The sequence below is a fragment of the Psammomys obesus genome, unplaced genomic scaffold, assembly GCF_907164565.1.
Source record: "Psammomys obesus unplaced genomic scaffold, mPsaObe1.curated_primary_1811, whole genome shotgun sequence".
Taxonomy (NCBI): domain Eukaryota; kingdom Metazoa; phylum Chordata; class Mammalia; order Rodentia; family Muridae; genus Psammomys; species Psammomys obesus.
Window position 1 is genome coordinate 10,128,210 of NW_026596256.1, and position 18,542 is coordinate 10,146,751.

At 35.6% G+C, this 18,542-nt stretch overlaps 1 protein-coding gene across 11 annotated transcripts in view; it reads left to right on the top strand.

Annotated features, from left to right (window-relative positions):
* The window catches only part of Mbnl1 (muscleblind like splicing regulator 1), a 148,330-nt gene extending 130,105 nt beyond the window's left edge, over window positions 1-18,225 (top strand). For 6 of the 11 annotated variants that reach the window (XM_055596708.1, XM_055596706.1, XM_055596717.1 and 3 more), the window contains 7 exons: window positions 310-567; window positions 1,677-1,730; window positions 2,589-2,742; window positions 9,386-9,421; window positions 10,103-10,197; window positions 13,102-13,176; window positions 14,868-18,225. In XM_055596708.1, the coding sequence (XP_055452683.1) occupies window positions 310-567; window positions 1,677-1,730; window positions 2,589-2,742; window positions 9,386-9,421; window positions 10,103-10,197; window positions 13,102-13,158 (654 nt within the window). In that variant the 3' untranslated portion in view covers window positions 13,159-13,176; window positions 14,868-18,225. Of the gene's footprint in view, window positions 1-309; window positions 568-1,676; window positions 1,731-2,588; window positions 2,743-3,033; window positions 3,192-9,385; window positions 9,422-10,102; window positions 10,198-13,101; window positions 13,177-14,867 lie in introns of those variants that run through there. The other 5 variants (XM_055596711.1, XM_055596712.1, XM_055596715.1 and 2 more) reach the window with 5 other exon arrangements.
* The last annotated feature ends 317 nt before the right edge of the window (window positions 18,226-18,542 follow it).

Here is an 18,542-nt window from a genome sequence, read left to right on the forward strand (position 1 = left end):
TGTAAAGTCCACACTTTTCCTCTCAGCCATTAATAAGTACACCAACACAGTATTTGAATAAATGTTTTATTACATGTTTTGCATCCATCATGAACATATTTTTTTTATGTCGAGGACATTTCATTTCACGGGAAAGGTGCTAATATTTGAATACGAAGCAGTGCTGAATGATGTTGCCACATTGCTTTAGTTTGCCCTTTCCCCTCTACATACGCCCTTGGTCATCAGTCTGCGTAGCTGAATCACTGTTTTCCTTACCTGTTGGCTGGCTCATGTTGACTGAATCCCATGCACTTGATGACTTCATAGGTGTGTCGAGAGTACCAGCGTGGCAATTGCAACCGAGGAGAAAATGATTGTCGGTTTGCGCATCCTGCTGACAGCACAATGATTGACACCAATGACAACACAGTTACCGTCTGCATGGATTACATCAAAGGGAGATGCTCTCGGGAAAAGTGCAAATATTTCCATCCTCCTGCACACCTGCAAGCCAAGATCAAGGCTGCCCAATACCAGGTCAACCAGGCTGCAGCAGCACAGGCTGCAGCTACTGCAGCTGCCATGGTGAGTAGAGACAGAAGTGTCCTCCTGTCGGCAGTCAAAAAAGATATTAAACAATTTGTCTACTACAAGCTATTCATCTATTAACCTCTTTTTTATGTTTTGCTGAAGATATGTTTGTTCAGGTATCCCACACAGTAACTCCTCAGTGGCTCAGATTGCTCCTCCTCTTAGCCTAACCCCTAAGGCTGTCATATTCTGGATGTAGGGTTTCTGAAATTCCTGCTTCATAAAGAACCATTTGTCTCCTTTCTGATTTAACAACACTGCCATTTCCAGTCGCTAATTTCTGTATACCATCAAGTCAGCCATTGTTCACCTTGAGTGCATTCTTCTGCACATCCAGGCCCATCTTTACATTTTTCTTGCTTCTGATAACATAGTCTGGAACTATTTAGGAGAATGGCTTCAACGAAATTATTTTTAAATTAGCCGCAACATTTTGAATAGTCTGCTGTCTGAATAGTGTGAAGTCCTACTGTGGCATAAACATGATGATTAAAGTGCCAAATCTTGACTAACCATTACACAGGAAGGAGAAAAGCAGCAGTACGCAAGGAGATTAAAAACAATGTATCATTTAGGATGGATACTAAATGGTTTTCTTAAGATAAACTTCAGTGTGACCTAGTAGCTGAGTTTAAGGAGTCCATTTCTTCTTGGCTTAGCTGTTTTAGGTTGTCCTTTTTTAATATAAATATATAACTTATTTAAATATTTATACAGAAATCATTATCACAGCGCAGTGAAATGATCATGAGAGAGGTCTTATCTGTGTTTGTTTATGGATACTTGAGCAAAAATACAGAAGGCAGACTCTCTCCTTTTCTCTATCACCACCCCACCCTTTTTTTTTCTTTAGAGTATTGTTTGAAATTAACTACATAGAGGAATTATCCTCCAATAACAACTCAATAGTGCCTTTATTGTGCATGCTTAGTCTTGTTATTCGTTGTATATGGCATTCCGATGATTTGTTTTTTTATTTGTTTTTTCTCACCTACCCAAAATGCACTGCTGCCCCCATGATGCACCTCTGCTTGCTGTTTATGTTAATGCGCTTGAACCCCACTGGCCCATTGCCATCATGTGCTCGCTGCCTGCTAATTAAGACTCAGTCGGCTGTCAAATCACTGAAGCGACCCCTCGAGGCAACCTTTGACCTGGTACTATGACCTTTCACCTTTTAGCTTGGCATGTAGCTTTATTGTAGATACAAGGTTTTTTATTTTTTTGTTTTTGTTTTGTTTTTTTGTTTTTAACCGATTAAAATATATATAATCCTTTCCTGTTTAAAGTGGTTAAGTACAATGAAAAACTGAGTGTGGTTTCCTGAAAAATGAGCACAAAGACCTAAAATGCGTACATAGATGGAAATGGTACAATGAAAGACTGGAATCCCAGCAGCCCACATTCAGTTTAAGTACATTGTAAAACGTTCAAATGAAATACTTGGAGGACATTAAAGTGTGGTTTTCATTATATATTTATGTACCTGTGTGGTTAGCATGGCTTTAGTGATAGAATTCTTTTCTTTTTAATATGTATACTGCAGTAGTTAAGAAGAGTTTGCATGTCCTGGGACATTTGCATGTGTCAGCAGTTTGGGAGGGCAGAGCTGGCAGGATGGGATTTCCTTGGCCAGCCACTCTACAGTTAACTATTAACAGTGCTTCTACCCGTCAGTCCTCATGGAGCTCGCACTCAGCTTTCCTTCTTTCCCAAATCGACGGCTTCTCACAGAAAGCCTGAAGCATTATGGGACATAAAACACCTTACTCATTATAACATGTGTTCTCGTTACTAGTGAGCTTTTGTTGTGGACAAAGTAATGCTTCCTTTAAAGCTTTTATCTTGCTTAATTTCTGTAACTGGTTTTGTCGACTGGATTTTTCCCCTGGGTAGTTAAGTGCTCTGCTGCTTGCTTGCTCGTGCTCCCTTAACAGTTTTAGCCTACAACTGATTTTTCTTTTTTCTTTTTCTCTTTTTACTGGTATTTGTTTTTATACTCATTTGCTAAACAGGGAATTCCTCAAGCTGTACTTCCCCCATTGCCAAAGAGGCCTGCTCTTGAAAAAACCAACGGTGCCACCGCAGTCTTTAACACTGGTATTTTCCAATACCAACAGGCTCTAGCCAACATGCAGTTACAGCAGCATACAGCGTTTCTCCCACCAGGTAAGGGCTTGGATTTGCTATTGAATGCTTCAGTCATGATCGACACGGGGCTGTGTGGTTGAGGCAGGCGAGCACCAGCAGCCCGGGCTAGCTGCTAGTCCTAGAGAGGGTGCACGGTAAGCTAGTCAGCTGGGGACGCACACTCAGTTCTCACATGGCGTTCCTCGTGAACTCAAAACTTAAGCTTACTGAGACAGAGATGTTTTATATATTTTGGGTGTTTCTGCTATTTGGAATTGAAATATTCTCTTTTTTTTTCTCTTTCCTCAACACTGTTGTGTGTTTGTCAAGCTGTGTTATGATGCTCTCCTGCTGTAAGACCCCTTTGCCTTCAAGATGCCACAATTTTATGAAATGACTCAATTTTGACATTTTCGACCTTTAGTTGGCAAAATGAACAGTTGAAATTTATTCATCGTAGAGCTATTAAAATGCACTCTTCATATTAATTATGCACTGCTAAAATTGTCCTTGTGCTGACATTGAAGTAATACTAAGTTCCCTTGTTGTTTGTGTTCTTAATGCTCTGTCATCCCCGAGTATTCCTGTTTAGTGCAGAGTCACGCATCGCCATTTTCAGTTCATTTGCACATGCTCTTATTCACAGAGATTTAAGAGTTTAAAACACTAATAACTCATTAGTTGGCTAGAAATTTACAATTTAAATATTCCTAATTTATTTCATAATTAAAAAGAAATTTATATCTTCTATCTTGAAGTTAATTACCAAGACTCGCTAATCTTTTTCTTATTAATTTTATTTTAAGAACAATATAAATATATATGATAAAATAATTTATTAATAAATTAGTAAATTAATAGCTAAGTATGTGCATCAGACATCTAGCACCTTATGTGGTAGTGACAGTATTTACTGTATCACATTCCTGTAGAATTAGAGAATCGGGTAGTTTATTTTTGACTTATTAGCAAATTGATACATTATGCTCATATTTCAAGTTACTGGGAAACAATATAATAAATAAACCATACAATATTGTATGGTTCAATTCTGAAAACTAGTCATTCACACGTAGAATAAATCAGCTAGCTGAAATATTTCATTAAAATGCTCAGGATAAAATGATAGCTATACTCCTGAAACACATTGTTCAAGTTGGGCTTTGTCCGTATTAGGATACAAATTAATTCATTTTAACCTATAACATGTTCATTGCCCTTAGGGAAATTTTCACACTGAAGCACAAGATATTGTTCTTCTCCTTAAATAGGGCAGTTGAGAGACTTTTAGAAATTAATATTTTTCACCTTTTTTTGTAAGTTTCAGTGCCCCTAGATTTTTACAATTTACATAACCAGATCCCTAGACCAGGTTTTAAGAGATTATTAGAATATTTAAGCAATTAAATTTTTGTTTCTGTCAGTTTTTTCCATTGAATAAATATTATCTTGAAAGTGATAGTTTCCCCATTTAAAATTTAAAAATGAAACAAATTATGTTCTTCCATATGTTATGTAAAGAAACTTGAAATACTCTATCAGTGGGTTTTTGCATTAACTTCTCAACGATATTCAAACATTTTATTCTTCTCTAAATCAATGTAGCCAACAATTGCATAATATTGTGACCCACGGTTTTATGACAATTTTACCCTTTAACAGCTCTCTAATCTATTTATAAAGAAAAATATGAAGGTTCAAGCTAGGGGAAAAAAATGTATCCATGTCTCAGAACCACTTGCCTGCTACTCCTGAAAGAGGTTAATTTAAAATGTGCAGAAAATAAGTTGAAATTTTTAAGATATATTTACTTCTGTCTTAGTTAGGGTTTCTATTGCTGTGAAGAGACACCATGACCATGGCTACTCTTAGGAAAAAAAAAAATTAATTTGGAGCTGGCTTACAGTTCAGAGGTTTAGCCCATTATCATCATAGCAGAAAGCATGGGGGCATGCAGGCAGATGTGCTGGAGAAGGGGGTGAGAGTTCTATATCTTGATTCATAGGCAGCAGGAAGTGAACTAATTTGAGCTTCTAAGACCTCTAAGCCCACCCACACAGTGACACATTTCCTCCAGCAAGGCCACCCCTACTCCAACAAGGCCACACCTTTTAATAGTATATGGCCCAAGCATTCAAACATATTAGTCTGTGAGGCCATTCCTAGGCAAACCAACACAGCATCTTAAAATGAATTTTTATGTCAGAGATATTCTGTTGTTTATATTCAACATTATATGAAACAGTGCAGAAATATAAAATTGCGTATTTATATGTATTTTATATTTTGTATATAAATATTATATACAATATATATATATACACACACACATATTCAACCCAATTACCAAGGGGCTAAAGCTTGGGTTGAACATTATCATTAGCCATATAACCAGAGGTAATTGCTGCCTTCCTGATAAAAAAAAAAAGGGAGGGTGGGATTGGGAGTGGTTTGGGGGCTACAGCTGGGATATAAAGTGAAAAACTGTAATTAATAAGGATAAAATTTAAAAAGTAACGTAAAAAATAAGATCCCACTAGAACTAAAAGAAGTCACTTTTACCATAGATTCAAATATAATCACATGTGTAATCTCTTGGAGAAAATACTCATTTCCCAAAATCTAGGTTATGTTATATGTATATAATATAGAATTACATATAAGTGAAGCATTCTATCTAATCACATTATAACAGTTAAGATACACTGTACTTTTCACAGTTGGGGTTTTTAGAGATGTGTGAGTCTGTTTCATTGAAATTAAAGTGAAGCCCAGTTTGCCCATATAGAGCAGGAGACTACATCTATAGGAACTAGGTTATTGACAAAGAATTGGGGATTGGTGTCAAGCTGGCCAACTGGCTAAGATGTAAGAACAGAATTGGATATTGTAGCATCTGTTTATTTAAAGGAATAACCACCCGTGTGTGTGTGTGTGTGTGTCTTGTCTATCATTCTGCATTTAGCTGCCTGTCTTCTCTTTCCATACCTCCTCCTTTTCTCTCTGTATCCATCTTTCCTTTTATTCACTGAGTAGGCATTGTTTATATTCCCCGTGGTATGCTAGTGTTGACACTAGAGATTCCAAACTCCTGACTTCAGGGTGAGATCTAGTATCCAGAAGGAGGTATGGCACATGTTTCCCTCCCCGCAGCCCTCCTATTTATTTTCCGTTTCCTTCCAAAGAGCCACTGTTGGTTGAATAATGACTCAATGGAATGCTGTGCTAGCCAAGCGCCTTATGGGCATCTTTTCTACTTTTTTTCTCAAACCCAGAGTTTGGGTTGGTTTTCTGTGTTACCAGTGAGTAATATGGGGCCTAGTGAAGTCTAGGAATTTGTCACCAAGTTACATGGCTCTTAAGGCTCAGCAGAACTTGAACTCAAGTCTAGGGGAGCTGGGCTTGTTATATAACTACATTAAAAAGAATTTAACGAAACAGCTCTTATAGATCACCAAACTCTACAACTCTTCTATGCCCTATATCTTACTTAAAAATCTAGTAAATATAAATATTTTATTAAGTTCAGTGAGGGTTTTTTTGTTGTTGTTCTTTGTTTGATTTTCAATTTTAGCTACAGTTTCTTGTTATACATTTACTCTTCAGAACTAAGCTGATTACTAACACAGACCTTGTGAGATCTAGGGCCCATTGATATAACTGGAATGGATTTCACCCCTTTGATATGTCAGAAAGAAGATGTGCATTGACACTGATTATTTATTGGGTTGTTTTTTGTTTGTTCATTTGTTTGTTTTTGTCTTGACTATAAATAAAGACAAGTTCTAATTTCATTGGAAAGAAGTAGAAAACATTCCTGAGAAAAAATCTGACACTATTCTCTGACATTTTTCTCCCTCTGTCCTCTACCCTATATAGTCCTGGTTCTCAGATATTCATTTTCATACAGTTCCCGTCCTTCACCATAAGGCTTACATGTTTGCAAGACCTTCAATAGGAGTACCCACGAATGAGCTTCTGTGCTAATATGTAGTCTGTACCTTGAGTATGTGCCAAGAGCAAGGCAAGCCTGACAATCCATGGCTCTCCAGGTTTCTTTGTCCTCCATCTTGAGTTTTCCGTTACATTTTTGCCTTCCTTGGAAGCATTCTCTCAACCAAAGAGCTAAGCTAGTTTACTTGTGGCAATCATTATGTTGGTGCACATTACAATTCTACCAGGTATAAAGAAAAGAACAGGAAAGTATTAGATGTGGTGTAATGTCTAGACCAAGGAGGCAGGAAGATGGTCCTCTTTTTATAAAAGAGACAACACAAAGCTGTCTAGTCTGTCACTTTTGTTATAATCAATATAAGTATAAATATTTTAATTTTATTAATTTATATTAAAATATTTATAAATAATAAAAATAAGAAAGCTATTATTTATTTGAATATCAATTTTGTCAGTTTAATTGACTGCAAGTTTTAAGTAATAAAACAATATTAATTATTTTTAGGATACCTCAAATTAGCTTTGTATAAACAAGCAAAAATTATTAACTAGAAATCCCAAGCAGATCTCTAATTAATAACATTTTTCTCTCTTCCATTTATTTTTCTCCTTAATATAATATTAACTATACCTTTATTTCATTTATTAATTGTAATTCTATTTTTATACTCACACAGATAATTTAAATTTTAATTTAAAAAGTAATGTAATTACAGGGATGCATTTCTCAGAACCACATCATTCTGCTGTGCAAATATCTTTGTAGGAAATTAGAAATTGATAAATACATGCACTTATGTCTTATCTTGTGCTGAAAACCAAGGGAAAATTTAAATTGACTATTTGTGCATCATTGGTAAATTAACCCATTGAAAGTAAAGAATATTGTGGTCATTTCAAAAATGGTTTTTGGTTTTGGTAAGAGGGTCCTACAGCACTGTGTTCATACTTGTGAGTTACTGCACCCCAGCTAGTCTCTTCATCGCTGCCTTGTGTTTATTTGCTACCAATCCCTTTTGAAGCTGTGTGCATTGGTTACAATGATAATGAGGATGATAACCAAATCAAAAATTCAGTTATGACAGCTTAAAGGTTTTAGGAAAGTATCTAAAGTCGGCTCACCTCCAGCACATGCAGACTCAGTTACACATGAAAGAATGACTATAAGTAAACTGTAGCATAGTGCTAAATTTAAAACCTGGAGCTTGGATACTTAAACTGGCACTCATGTTCCTGATGTAGCACACTGTACTCCTTCATTTATCTTTCGGCATTTTCTTTCCCAATCCTCCGGCCCTAGAAGGTAGTGTCTTTTCACAAAATCTAGGCCCAGTACTAAGTTTTGCTTGCTCTGTTTGTCTTAAATTATATTCTTTGTTATTGGTCTGTTTCATTGTTTTTGTTGCCCTTCACAAGTCTTCATATAGTAGTGGTAAAAATTTACAAAGTTACTCAAATGTCTTAAATAATGCCTACCTATAAAATATTAGTTTGCTTGTCTAGATCTATTACTCAAAGTGTCATTCCGATAACAGATGAACTGCAGATGTGACTGCAATGCCAGTTGAGTAATCTGCATTTCAGTTATGTTTCTCAATGGCAGTTTGTTGTGTAAAACCATCTCCATCTCTGACGAGACTCAGTTGGCAGATATTTTTCTAACAAATGTTCATCCCAGATGCTGCTAGTATTTAAACAGGTTGTGCCAAGATTCGGAGATTTAGATAGAAATATAAAATCATTTTATATTTCAAAACATAAAAATCTAAAATAATCTTGTAGAGAGAACAGGTTCTCCATATGTGAATGTGGCCTTTGTATTTAGTTCTCACATTCAGACCACTGTGGACATCAGGACTAATGCCACACATCGGACGTGCACATCCTCATTATCTCCCACTCAGAGTTTTTATTGAAGTCTAATTAGCAAATTCTTGCCTTTGAGTTTTTGTAAACAATGGCTATTCTAAGAAGTCTGAGAGTCTGGCAGTGAAAATCAGTCTCTTTTGCCAGATGCCTCCAGGTAAACTTGTTTGAGATTCCTAAGAGATGATGCTCCGCCTCAATGCTGTTTCTGCATTTGAGCTCTATACTGAAGAAATGAAGAATTTGCACTTTTTTACATACTGTGTATTTATTGTGTGATAGCCCTCTGAGTCAGATTTGTGCCTGGATGGTTGCAAGCTCGTTTGTGTCTGGATGGTTGCCATAATACTGAGCAGAGAAGCAAAGCCCAGGAGTTAAAATGAGTTTCTGTCTCATTACATTGTCTAGTCAGTTCTGTGCATTTAATTTTTTAGCATTTTAATAATAAATACTATTTCTAATTATTCAGAAAACATTAATGCATTCATGTGTCAGATTCTAAAGTAGCAAAGCAGTAAGTTAGCTTTTGGCTGGATTAAAACAAAACATTACAGAATTTCTTCGAAAGGAATTAAGTAGGTTAAAATTGTCTTGAACCTACTCTATTTATAGGCAGCAGCTAAAAGAAACAAAGTGTACCAGCACACAGTTAAACTGGCTTTTACTCTTCACTTGGGACTAGTTCTAACTGATCACTATGCTACTGTATGGTTTGATTGTGCTGACAGTTACATGCCACTGTTCCCATAATAACAATTTTTCTTCTTTGTTCAAATGAATTTCCTAATTACACGTGTGATGGGATGTTTTAATTCTTTTCCCTTTTCAAATCCACCTTCCTGTTGCAATGCATGATGGGCAGGCTCAATATTGTGCATGACACCCGCTACAAGTGTTGGTAGGTGCCAGCTTTGTTTCTTGATTATCTTAAACCTATGGTGCATCTCACAGCCCCTCAAAATCCACTGCTAAGTTTAACTTTTATCTATTGGGCAAGTCCATTTCCTTTTTACTAACACCTGTCAATTAAATGTCATTTTCTATTTAATTGACATGGCCCCACATAAATGTTTTCTTTCCACACAAGTTTCCTTTAGTCACTATTAGTGGATTTTGATTGGACTATGAGTTCTGGTATATAAAAACAAGTCTATCTCTTAAAAGTAATGATTGTATATTTTTATAATAGTGAATAATAAAAAAGAACTTTTATTCAAATGGATAACTGTACAAAGTAAATACCTGTATTTTATTTCTATTTTAATGTCTATAAACACTATATAAAATTCTTGTTTTTTAACTTAGCAAATTAAGCCTGTTTGTGTCAATTTTCTTGATTTAATGGTAACAAGCTTTTTTTCCCCCCTTTTTTTTCTCTTTCATCCCTCCCTCCCCTTCTCTCCTTGGAATGTTGTCCTGCTTTGCGCTGTGATTGCATGTCACTCGCTGGTGATGATGTCCTGTCACATGGCTTCTTGCTATGATAAATACCATGCCCAATGATTTCCTCCATGTTGCCATGGTTTCCATATTGCTACACTCTTCTGTATGTTTGCTTATTTGATTTTCCCTCCGAAAGTTCCCATGGTGCACGGTGCTACGCCAGCCACTGTGTCCGCAGCAACAACATCTGCCACAAGTGTTCCCTTCGCTGCAACAGCCACAGCCAACCAGGTTTGCTCATTTACAGCTTTGTTTCTTAAAAACCAACTCTCGGTAGGGCCCGGTCCAACAGCCTTAACGTTAGCACATGGATCTCCCGTTGTGCTCAGTGGGATTCGTGTGTACGTGAGAGCTGTAGAGGGTGCTTTGATGAGCATGGGGTTTCAAAGATACCTCTTGTTGGCCTACACATTCTCTCTATTACTAGCAGCAGATTGCTTTTATGCCATTTTTTATAAGTGCTCCAAAGTTGTCGCAGCTCTGTTTCTGAAGCTACTAAACTGGTATTTACACAAGCAATTCTCATTTTTCTTAAGTAATTGTATAAGTTTATTGGCCAACCAAAATGGAAGCAATTACAGAGGTTACTATTAAAACAAACTGATACATAGTTTCTCAGTTCTATCCTAAATTCTTAATGAAAAAGAAATGCATTCCTATGCCACAAATGACCACTCTTGTAAATAGTTTGTTATAAAATTTCTACATTATAACCTTTGATAAGCATATTGATTATTAAAATTAATACAACATCCCTCAGCTTTGATTTTTTGCTGATTTCAACAAAAAAGAAATTATGTGCTCTCATTTCTACAGTTAACCAGCATAAATGGTGGAGATTTAGGAAAGAAAGAGCAGGAATCATGTATGGTAAATGACAATTACCCTGTGCTCGGTTAAAATATGAAAGATAGAAAAGCATGCAGAATTCTTTCAAGCAGATGGGTTTACTTAAATTATAAGGACAAGAATGGACTATTTAAAGTAAAATGGTCACTTAAGATATTTTGAATTCAAAAGTGACGTTACTCCCACCAGCATTTTCTGAAAAAACATTTTTAAAGAAAATACTTTCCAGCTCTGGATTCATTAAGCTCACATTCCAGGAATAAATCTGGCCTTGAATATGCAGACATTCCTGCTATGAAGGCACAGTTCAGTGGGGTTAGAAATGTGTGAAAGGCACTAAACCAGGTTCAGCATCCCAGTAACTGAGGCTGGATGGAGCCTAGTGAGACTAGAAAGAACCCTTGTCAGATGGGCCTCAGCATAGTGCCTTGGAACAAGCAGACCAAGAGTTATTACTGTGAGGAACGTGCACTTTGTTTCACTATATCCTCTTCTGTTGATGAACTTTCAGCTATTAAGATAGCTATTAATAACTTGCAAGAGTATAATGTTAAGGGGATTTAATTTTAATTTTCAGACATAGTTTAATATTTCTTGACAAAAAAAAAATCATTGGTTTTTCAGACTTACTAAAATACCCTTGGATTTGTGCAGACACAAAGGACTCGTTTACAAGAATGCAAGCGTGTGCATATGTGGCATGATAGTTTGTTTGGCAGAAATATCAGTTGATTCAGTGCAGTGTTTTTATGGTGCACACCAATGAAGCTGGAGGCCCATCTGTGTACCCTATATGACTATAGAATTGCTGGTGTAAGCACAAATCTATCAAAGCCAATTCAACATACCCTTGGCCACTTGGGTTGTAGGGACACTTTACTTCTTGCATTGTGCTGTGACCATTTCATGCATAATTCCTGGATCTTCATACTATTACTATTTTACAACCAAAGAAAAGGGAATGGATATATATATATATACCCACACATATATTATATCTACATATACATACATATGTATATGCCTACAGTACATTAGCAATGCTGGAAATAGCTCATGCCACAACATGCAGCCTGCATGCATGCAGAAGTCTATAGCTGGCCCTTCATCTGCATCAAGTGGTGTTGAAGGTCCTTGGTATGTTTCGACAGCCCCATCATTGATGTTTCCACACTGTTGGGTGCAACATCCTGTCCTGCAGCAGCAGGAACAATGGTATGAGAAGCTTCATTATGCTTGGAGCACATCTTTGTGCCAATTGCCAATGCTGTAAAATTGTTTAAAATGTCAGCTAAGAAATGACAATTAAAAGGGACATAGTGAATTATAGTTTTCAGTAGATTGAGATAATCTAGGACATTTAAATATAACAACGAAAGCCTTCATGTATGTTAGCTCATTGTTACCCAACAGACTTTCTGAAAAGGACTTAGTGTCACTGTACAGAATAAGTTTAAACACAGTCAGCAGTTGCTTTACTTAGGTTCACACAACCAGGAAACGAATCAGTGCTGTTAGAGCCAGTGTCTTCAGGCCTCTGCTGCCCTCAGACAGGGTCTGCCTCTCCCACTTAGCAGCCTTTGATTTGAGGTTGCAGAAGAATCAAGACAGAAGTTTGATTTCTTGGGCTTTTGTGATTATTAAAAAAAAAAAAAAAAAAAAAAAGTAGCCTCCGTACCAGTTTCTCATTGTATTTTCTCCCAAGTTCTTTAAGTGCCTACTTAAAATGCAATGAGATGTCTAGTAGTGATTCTAAAGTCTGTTCAGGAGCAAAGCTATTCTCTTTCTCAGTTATTTCTGAATTACGATTTTATAATTCCAACCTGGTATACTTAATTTGGGGAAAACGTTGAACACTATGATCTGAATGAAATGTTAGAAATTTGGTTGCACAAAATTAGGCAAGACATTTTTTTACTCTAGATTTCAGTATCGTTGCTACATATTTGAAACCACAAGGGTGTGTGTGTGCGCGTGTGTGTGTAGGCCAACAAAAAGGGCTTCTTTTAGTAACTGCTCTGCATGAAGTTTTGGTAGCTGTACTTCTCTTACTTCCTAAGTATTGGTAACATCTGTAGAATAGTATTTAACATGAAGATTACATGCAGTGAGCTGCTCCTCTGGCATTTGCATTTACATTAATTTAATGTCATGTTGACCAGATGAGGGCTGTCACTTCACAGCTGAATCTCACTGTTTTTATAAGTTGAATATTAAGACGTTTTCATCTCTTGGTGATTGGCTTGCTTGCATGGATCATTCATTAAATAATTTTTTATTTGCTAGATACCCATAATATCTGCCGAACATCTGACTAGCCACAAGTACGTTACCCAGATGTAGAGCTGTCGTCATAAAACAGTAAGTTTATTACGCATTATAATCACTCGGTTTGTTGTTGGAATATGTTAACATGTAAAATACAAAATATTGAAGCATAGTATATTTTGGGTTTTTAAATTTTATTTTACAAATAAATACAGGTTTGAATAAATATAATAGAGGTAGTTAGGAGATGTGAGTTAAGGTTTGATGAACTTATCTTAAAGGACCACAGACCTGTTGTTTTTTGGATGTATGGGAAATTCAGTTTCTGCTGTAGTTCTCCCACTTTAGTGTCAAAGCAGTAAGAGAATATATAAATAAGTGGATGTGGCTATACCTCAAGAAAACTCTTGTTTTCAAAATAGACAGTGGACTAGATTTGGCTCATAGGCAGTGTTTTGGAAACTCTAGACATAAGTTATTAATTTTATTTTAAGTATTATTTTACTCATTCCTATATGATAATATATACCCAACTCATCTCTTGTTTCACTGTATACAAGATCAATAGGAAACGGTGTGTCCAACTCTTAAATAATTACACATATATGTATGTATGTATATACATACATATGTGTATATATACAGACACATACATGTGGAAACATTATTTACTGAATAGTTAGCACTTCATAACTGTTAGTAATAATAGGATTCTAAAGTTGCTGCTGTTGCTCACACGGGCTTGAGTCTTGTGTTTGCTTTCTGTAACAATGTTTTCAATACCTTCAGAGTAGGCTGTTTTTCATCCCTAGAGGACATAGTTATTCAACAAATACAAACTTATGTTAGATCATGTGCTTAGAAACGTGACAAGTACCTCTATTTTTACATTTACAAAGTGCTATTTAAAATCAGTCTGGTCAGTAGGCTGATTGGTTCTTTGTTGCTTCCTTTTATGCATTTGTTTGCTTGACATATTTGCAAGAAAGGTTTTGGCACTGCTTTGTGTTAGGTACCATGTTGGTGCTGTCATGATGCAAATGATCTCAGAACTGTGCACTAAGAGAGCTTTGAATGAGCTTCCTTTGAGGCAGAGTATGGGAGCACCTCTTCTCAGCAGTCATAAAAGAAGGCATTTGGACAGTGAAGGTGTTGTGTGAAAGGGAAGAGTAAAAATCTTGACGAAGGGACAGACACAAGCTGGCTCTGCAGTGCTGGGGCAAAACCAAGTGATGAGAATTCATAGCAAGAACCAGACACAGGTGGGTTCCAGAGCAGAGAGAAAGGTGGACGAAGTTTCAGAGCCACTGAAAAAAGAAATGGACCAAGAATGAGGAGCCCTGTCAAATATGTATTGGAGTTAACAATTGTTAAAGTTGATTTTGTCCATTTTGTAAGTTCTCTCAAAGCAGCTCTGGCCAGTTGTGATGGTCCACACCATTAATTCCTGTACCTGGGACCAAAAAAAAAAAAAAAAAAAAAAGAGTAAAATTCTGTGAGTTCAAGGCCAGCAAGGCCAGAATGCTCCAGCATAGGCAGGCTGCACAGTCTCAGAAGAGGTGAGGGGTGTATAAAAAAAGCAGTTTCTTCATAGTTGGTCAAGTGCATGGAATAAGAACATTACTTTGTTGGTTATAGGTTTAGAAGGAGGTTTTGTCAGCATGTTATCTATGTGTCGGTGTGTGTGTATATGCATGCATGTGTTATATGATTATTGCGATACATTAAAATATGCTTTAAATAATTACATGTTTTGAGAAAAACCATCTCTTTTTCCATTCTAGATCATACAAAAAGAAAAGGACAGTGTGCTTGGTTAGAGTAAGGACGACGTCATTAGCCATATTGTATATACCGTCAAGCAACACACACAAAAATCCCTCAGCCACAAGACATCCACGTATTGCATGTTAACCAGAAGAAAAGACAACATGAGAACCTGCTGCACACTGTTGCCTACACACTTTGTACATTCAATTGATATTTGTGCTGAGGTGATATTCCTATCTAAAACAACATTGTCTTTCTTTTGTAGCACAGAGTTATGCATTAAAATATGCATACATAATTAGTTTCCTATATATTCATGCCATCTTGAAAAGACAGACTATGGTGTAACCATGATTCTATTATGTATTGGTACGTCTGTAGACCAAGATATAATTTTTTAAAAATAAGTTTATTTCTTTCAAGGTTTACAAGTAACAAAGGTGCACCTTGTATTTAAAATCGCCATTAGAGCTGAGAGCGCGCATGCACAGTCATTTTTGTTTAAAAGTAATATTTTTACTGTAATAGATTGTAAGACATGGTGAGGGAGGGATCTGACAGAGATGAATGTGCCAAGCAAAACCACAACTGTGTATATTTTAAAGCACATCATGGCTTTAAGTACCATGTTGTCAAGGATTCTCATGAAGTGCCATAGACTGTACATCAAATTAGAGTATTATTTCTTCAGTGTTATTGTTTTCAGAGCCACATTTTGTTGCTTATTTGCTAGTACTAATCAATCAAAGGGCACCATTCTTTTCTTTTTCTTTTTTGTTTTTGAAACCAAAGCTGTCTCAGAAATGGCCAATTTAACTCTACAGTAACAATAGACGGCACAACAAACTCAATACAGATAAACTTCCACATACTGGAGCTATATATAATAGATATATAAAATTATTTTAATGCATTGTAGTGTAATATTTATGCATACTCTACTATATAACATGTTATTCAAAAGGGATATGCCATTTCTGAGACACAATAACAAAAAATATTTGAGGAAATTATTTTGCTTCTATTTATAGCCTCTGTCAAAAGTCAAAAGACTATAAATGCTTTGCAGAAATGGTTTCACGTTTGCTTAAATGCTTCATCACAGTCACATTCAAAATAGTGACTCTAAACAAAGAGAACAGCACTGTCATCAGATGCATGATAAACCAAAATATGAAAATGGGAAATGTTTAATTAACCTAGTAATTGGGTGGGTTAAGTACATGGGTGAATTTTATATGTGATTCTTTTGTTCAGATTAACTGCTTATAGCCTTAGAAAGCCTTTTAAAAAAATTTTAAAAATAGATGTGCATTCAGTTTTTAAGAATGGATTCATCCAAAGGAATTCCCCCTTTTTGTGGTTTGGATGTTGCAGCTAGTAAAGGATATTTTTGCTCTGTTCAGCAGTTCTAAAAGTCGCTGAGTAGGGGCCAGGTGACTGGCAGTTCTAGTGTGGAATGGGAGAAGTGAGAGTTCTGTTATAGAACTTTCCATACTTCCAAGTTTACTGCAAGTTTTTATGCTTGAGAGAGATGCTTTCTAATATAAGACTGATGTGTTGATTTTACTGATTGTACTGTACATCTATTAAAGCCTTAGATTATTACATTACGGGTTGGAACCCATACCAATGTAATTTCAATCGTGTTAAGAGAGTAATGGTGACTTCACATGTTATTGTAGTTAGTTACATTATAGAATATTACTTATTTTTCTTGTTAAAATGTAGTTTTTCATTTCCTACATTTATTAGATTTTCATTTTCTATTAACAATTGAATACCATTTCAGTTTATAGACTCTTGTTTTATTAGATTTTACCAATGAATTTTTCAAAATACAAAAAAAGTTAAAGTAGTTTTTTTCTGCATAACATACTCAGTTTTAAATTACATGTAGTGTCATATGAATATCCGTATTATTGTTAACTAAATGATTTATATTTTACTGATTTAATATTACAGTATAAGAATGTCAGTCATTGTTCTTGTCTAGTTTTCATTAAAAGAACAAAGATCTTTTATATGGATATCTTATAAATATATAATCATTGCTAAGTAAGAAGTTAAGTTGTTGCTATGGCAACAATCCTGGCAGACAATTGAGTAATATTTTGATGATTTATTTTGTTTGTAATTAGTTATTATGAGAAGATCTAGATCCTAGATATTAGAATAAAATTTATTTTCTACTGTATCCATTTCAAATGTTAAAGTATTGTTTAATATTTTTGAAATCCCTGAATATCAGGCCTTGTTATAAATAAGCTGCATAATCAATAAATAGAACAAGGGACTTTTTGTTGATAATCCAAATACTCAAAGTTTACGTAATGAGAATTTTAGCGTGTGTGCAAACTCTTGAGGGTTGATGATGCTGCAATTTAGCATGTTGGGAAGTCTAGAGAGAAGGTTGACTTTTTGCACTTCTGTATATAGTCAAAAGAGAGAAACCTGTATAATAGCAAGATCTTATTTTGAATAAAAACGTCTATAATTACAAGGAGTTTTGTTAAGGCTAATGAAATGACAGACTGAGCAAAATTGCTTGCAAAAGTGGCACAGAGTTAGCACTCCATACCCTTCAGACACATTGCTTTGCTTTTTGTGGACAGCTTGTAGTTTGCCAGGATTTTTCAGCTGGAAAGATTTGCCATCCTTCCGAGATCTCATGACTGACAAAACTCCATTGGGCCAAATCTGCCTGAAGATCATTACCAAAAATAGCAGGTACTTCAGCCATTAAGGTGAAATCATGGATCAGATATTCCTTACATTGTTTTCAAAACTACTGCATGTTTAAAACTTCAACAAAAAAAAAGAGAGAAAGAACTATGCTAAGGACATATATTATTCAAATCAATTTCTGCCAATTTCAATGGTTTATTGTTCAAAATCTTCAAAACAAGTATTGACTTTCACAAAATTTAAACCATAAACAGGCAAACCAAACGGCACACCTGTAGTTGTTATGTGATTGTTTTTTAATTGCTGTAGATCTTGTTCTTTCCGCAGGTGAAAAAAGAAATTCAAATTTCACTTTTAATTTTCAACTCAGAAGCACTCAAAAGAGCCAAATGTGACAATGGCCACTTGTTTAATGACTTGGTTGCCCAGCCTCCACTCCAGCTGGCTACTGATGTTGCACTTATCAGCAACCCAACCACTTTCATCTGCTGAAAGGACAATGTGCTTGGTTTTACTATTATGTAATCACAACTTACTTTCTGCTTGTAGTTGCTTAAAATTATGTATTTTGTCTAGGGCTGCAATTTGTTTTATGCTTATTTTATTATTACTGCAGTAGTTGACTTTGCTGTATGGAAAAATAAAGTGAAATTGCCCTAATAAAACTTCTCTTTCTTAAGTATATTTGTGTATTTGAGATTGAGTAGTAAATTATTTCTGTGACTTTCCCGTCATTTTGTACATTTTTATGAACATAGTCCTGTATAAATTGTTTGGTTTTAAGTGACTATAACAAAGGCAATTAATGCTTTTTGACCTATCATCTCTTGATCCTGAGAATCTAAACGAACAGTATAAATGGTATTTGCCCAGAGCTTCCTAAAAAAAACTCAGCCCTCTTTCCCAGGAATGCTGAAATACTTTTAAGTGGTGTATGAGGAAAATATGTGAAAGTTAAAAAAAAAAAAAAGTACTTCCAATTCTAGATCTTTTTGTTAAAG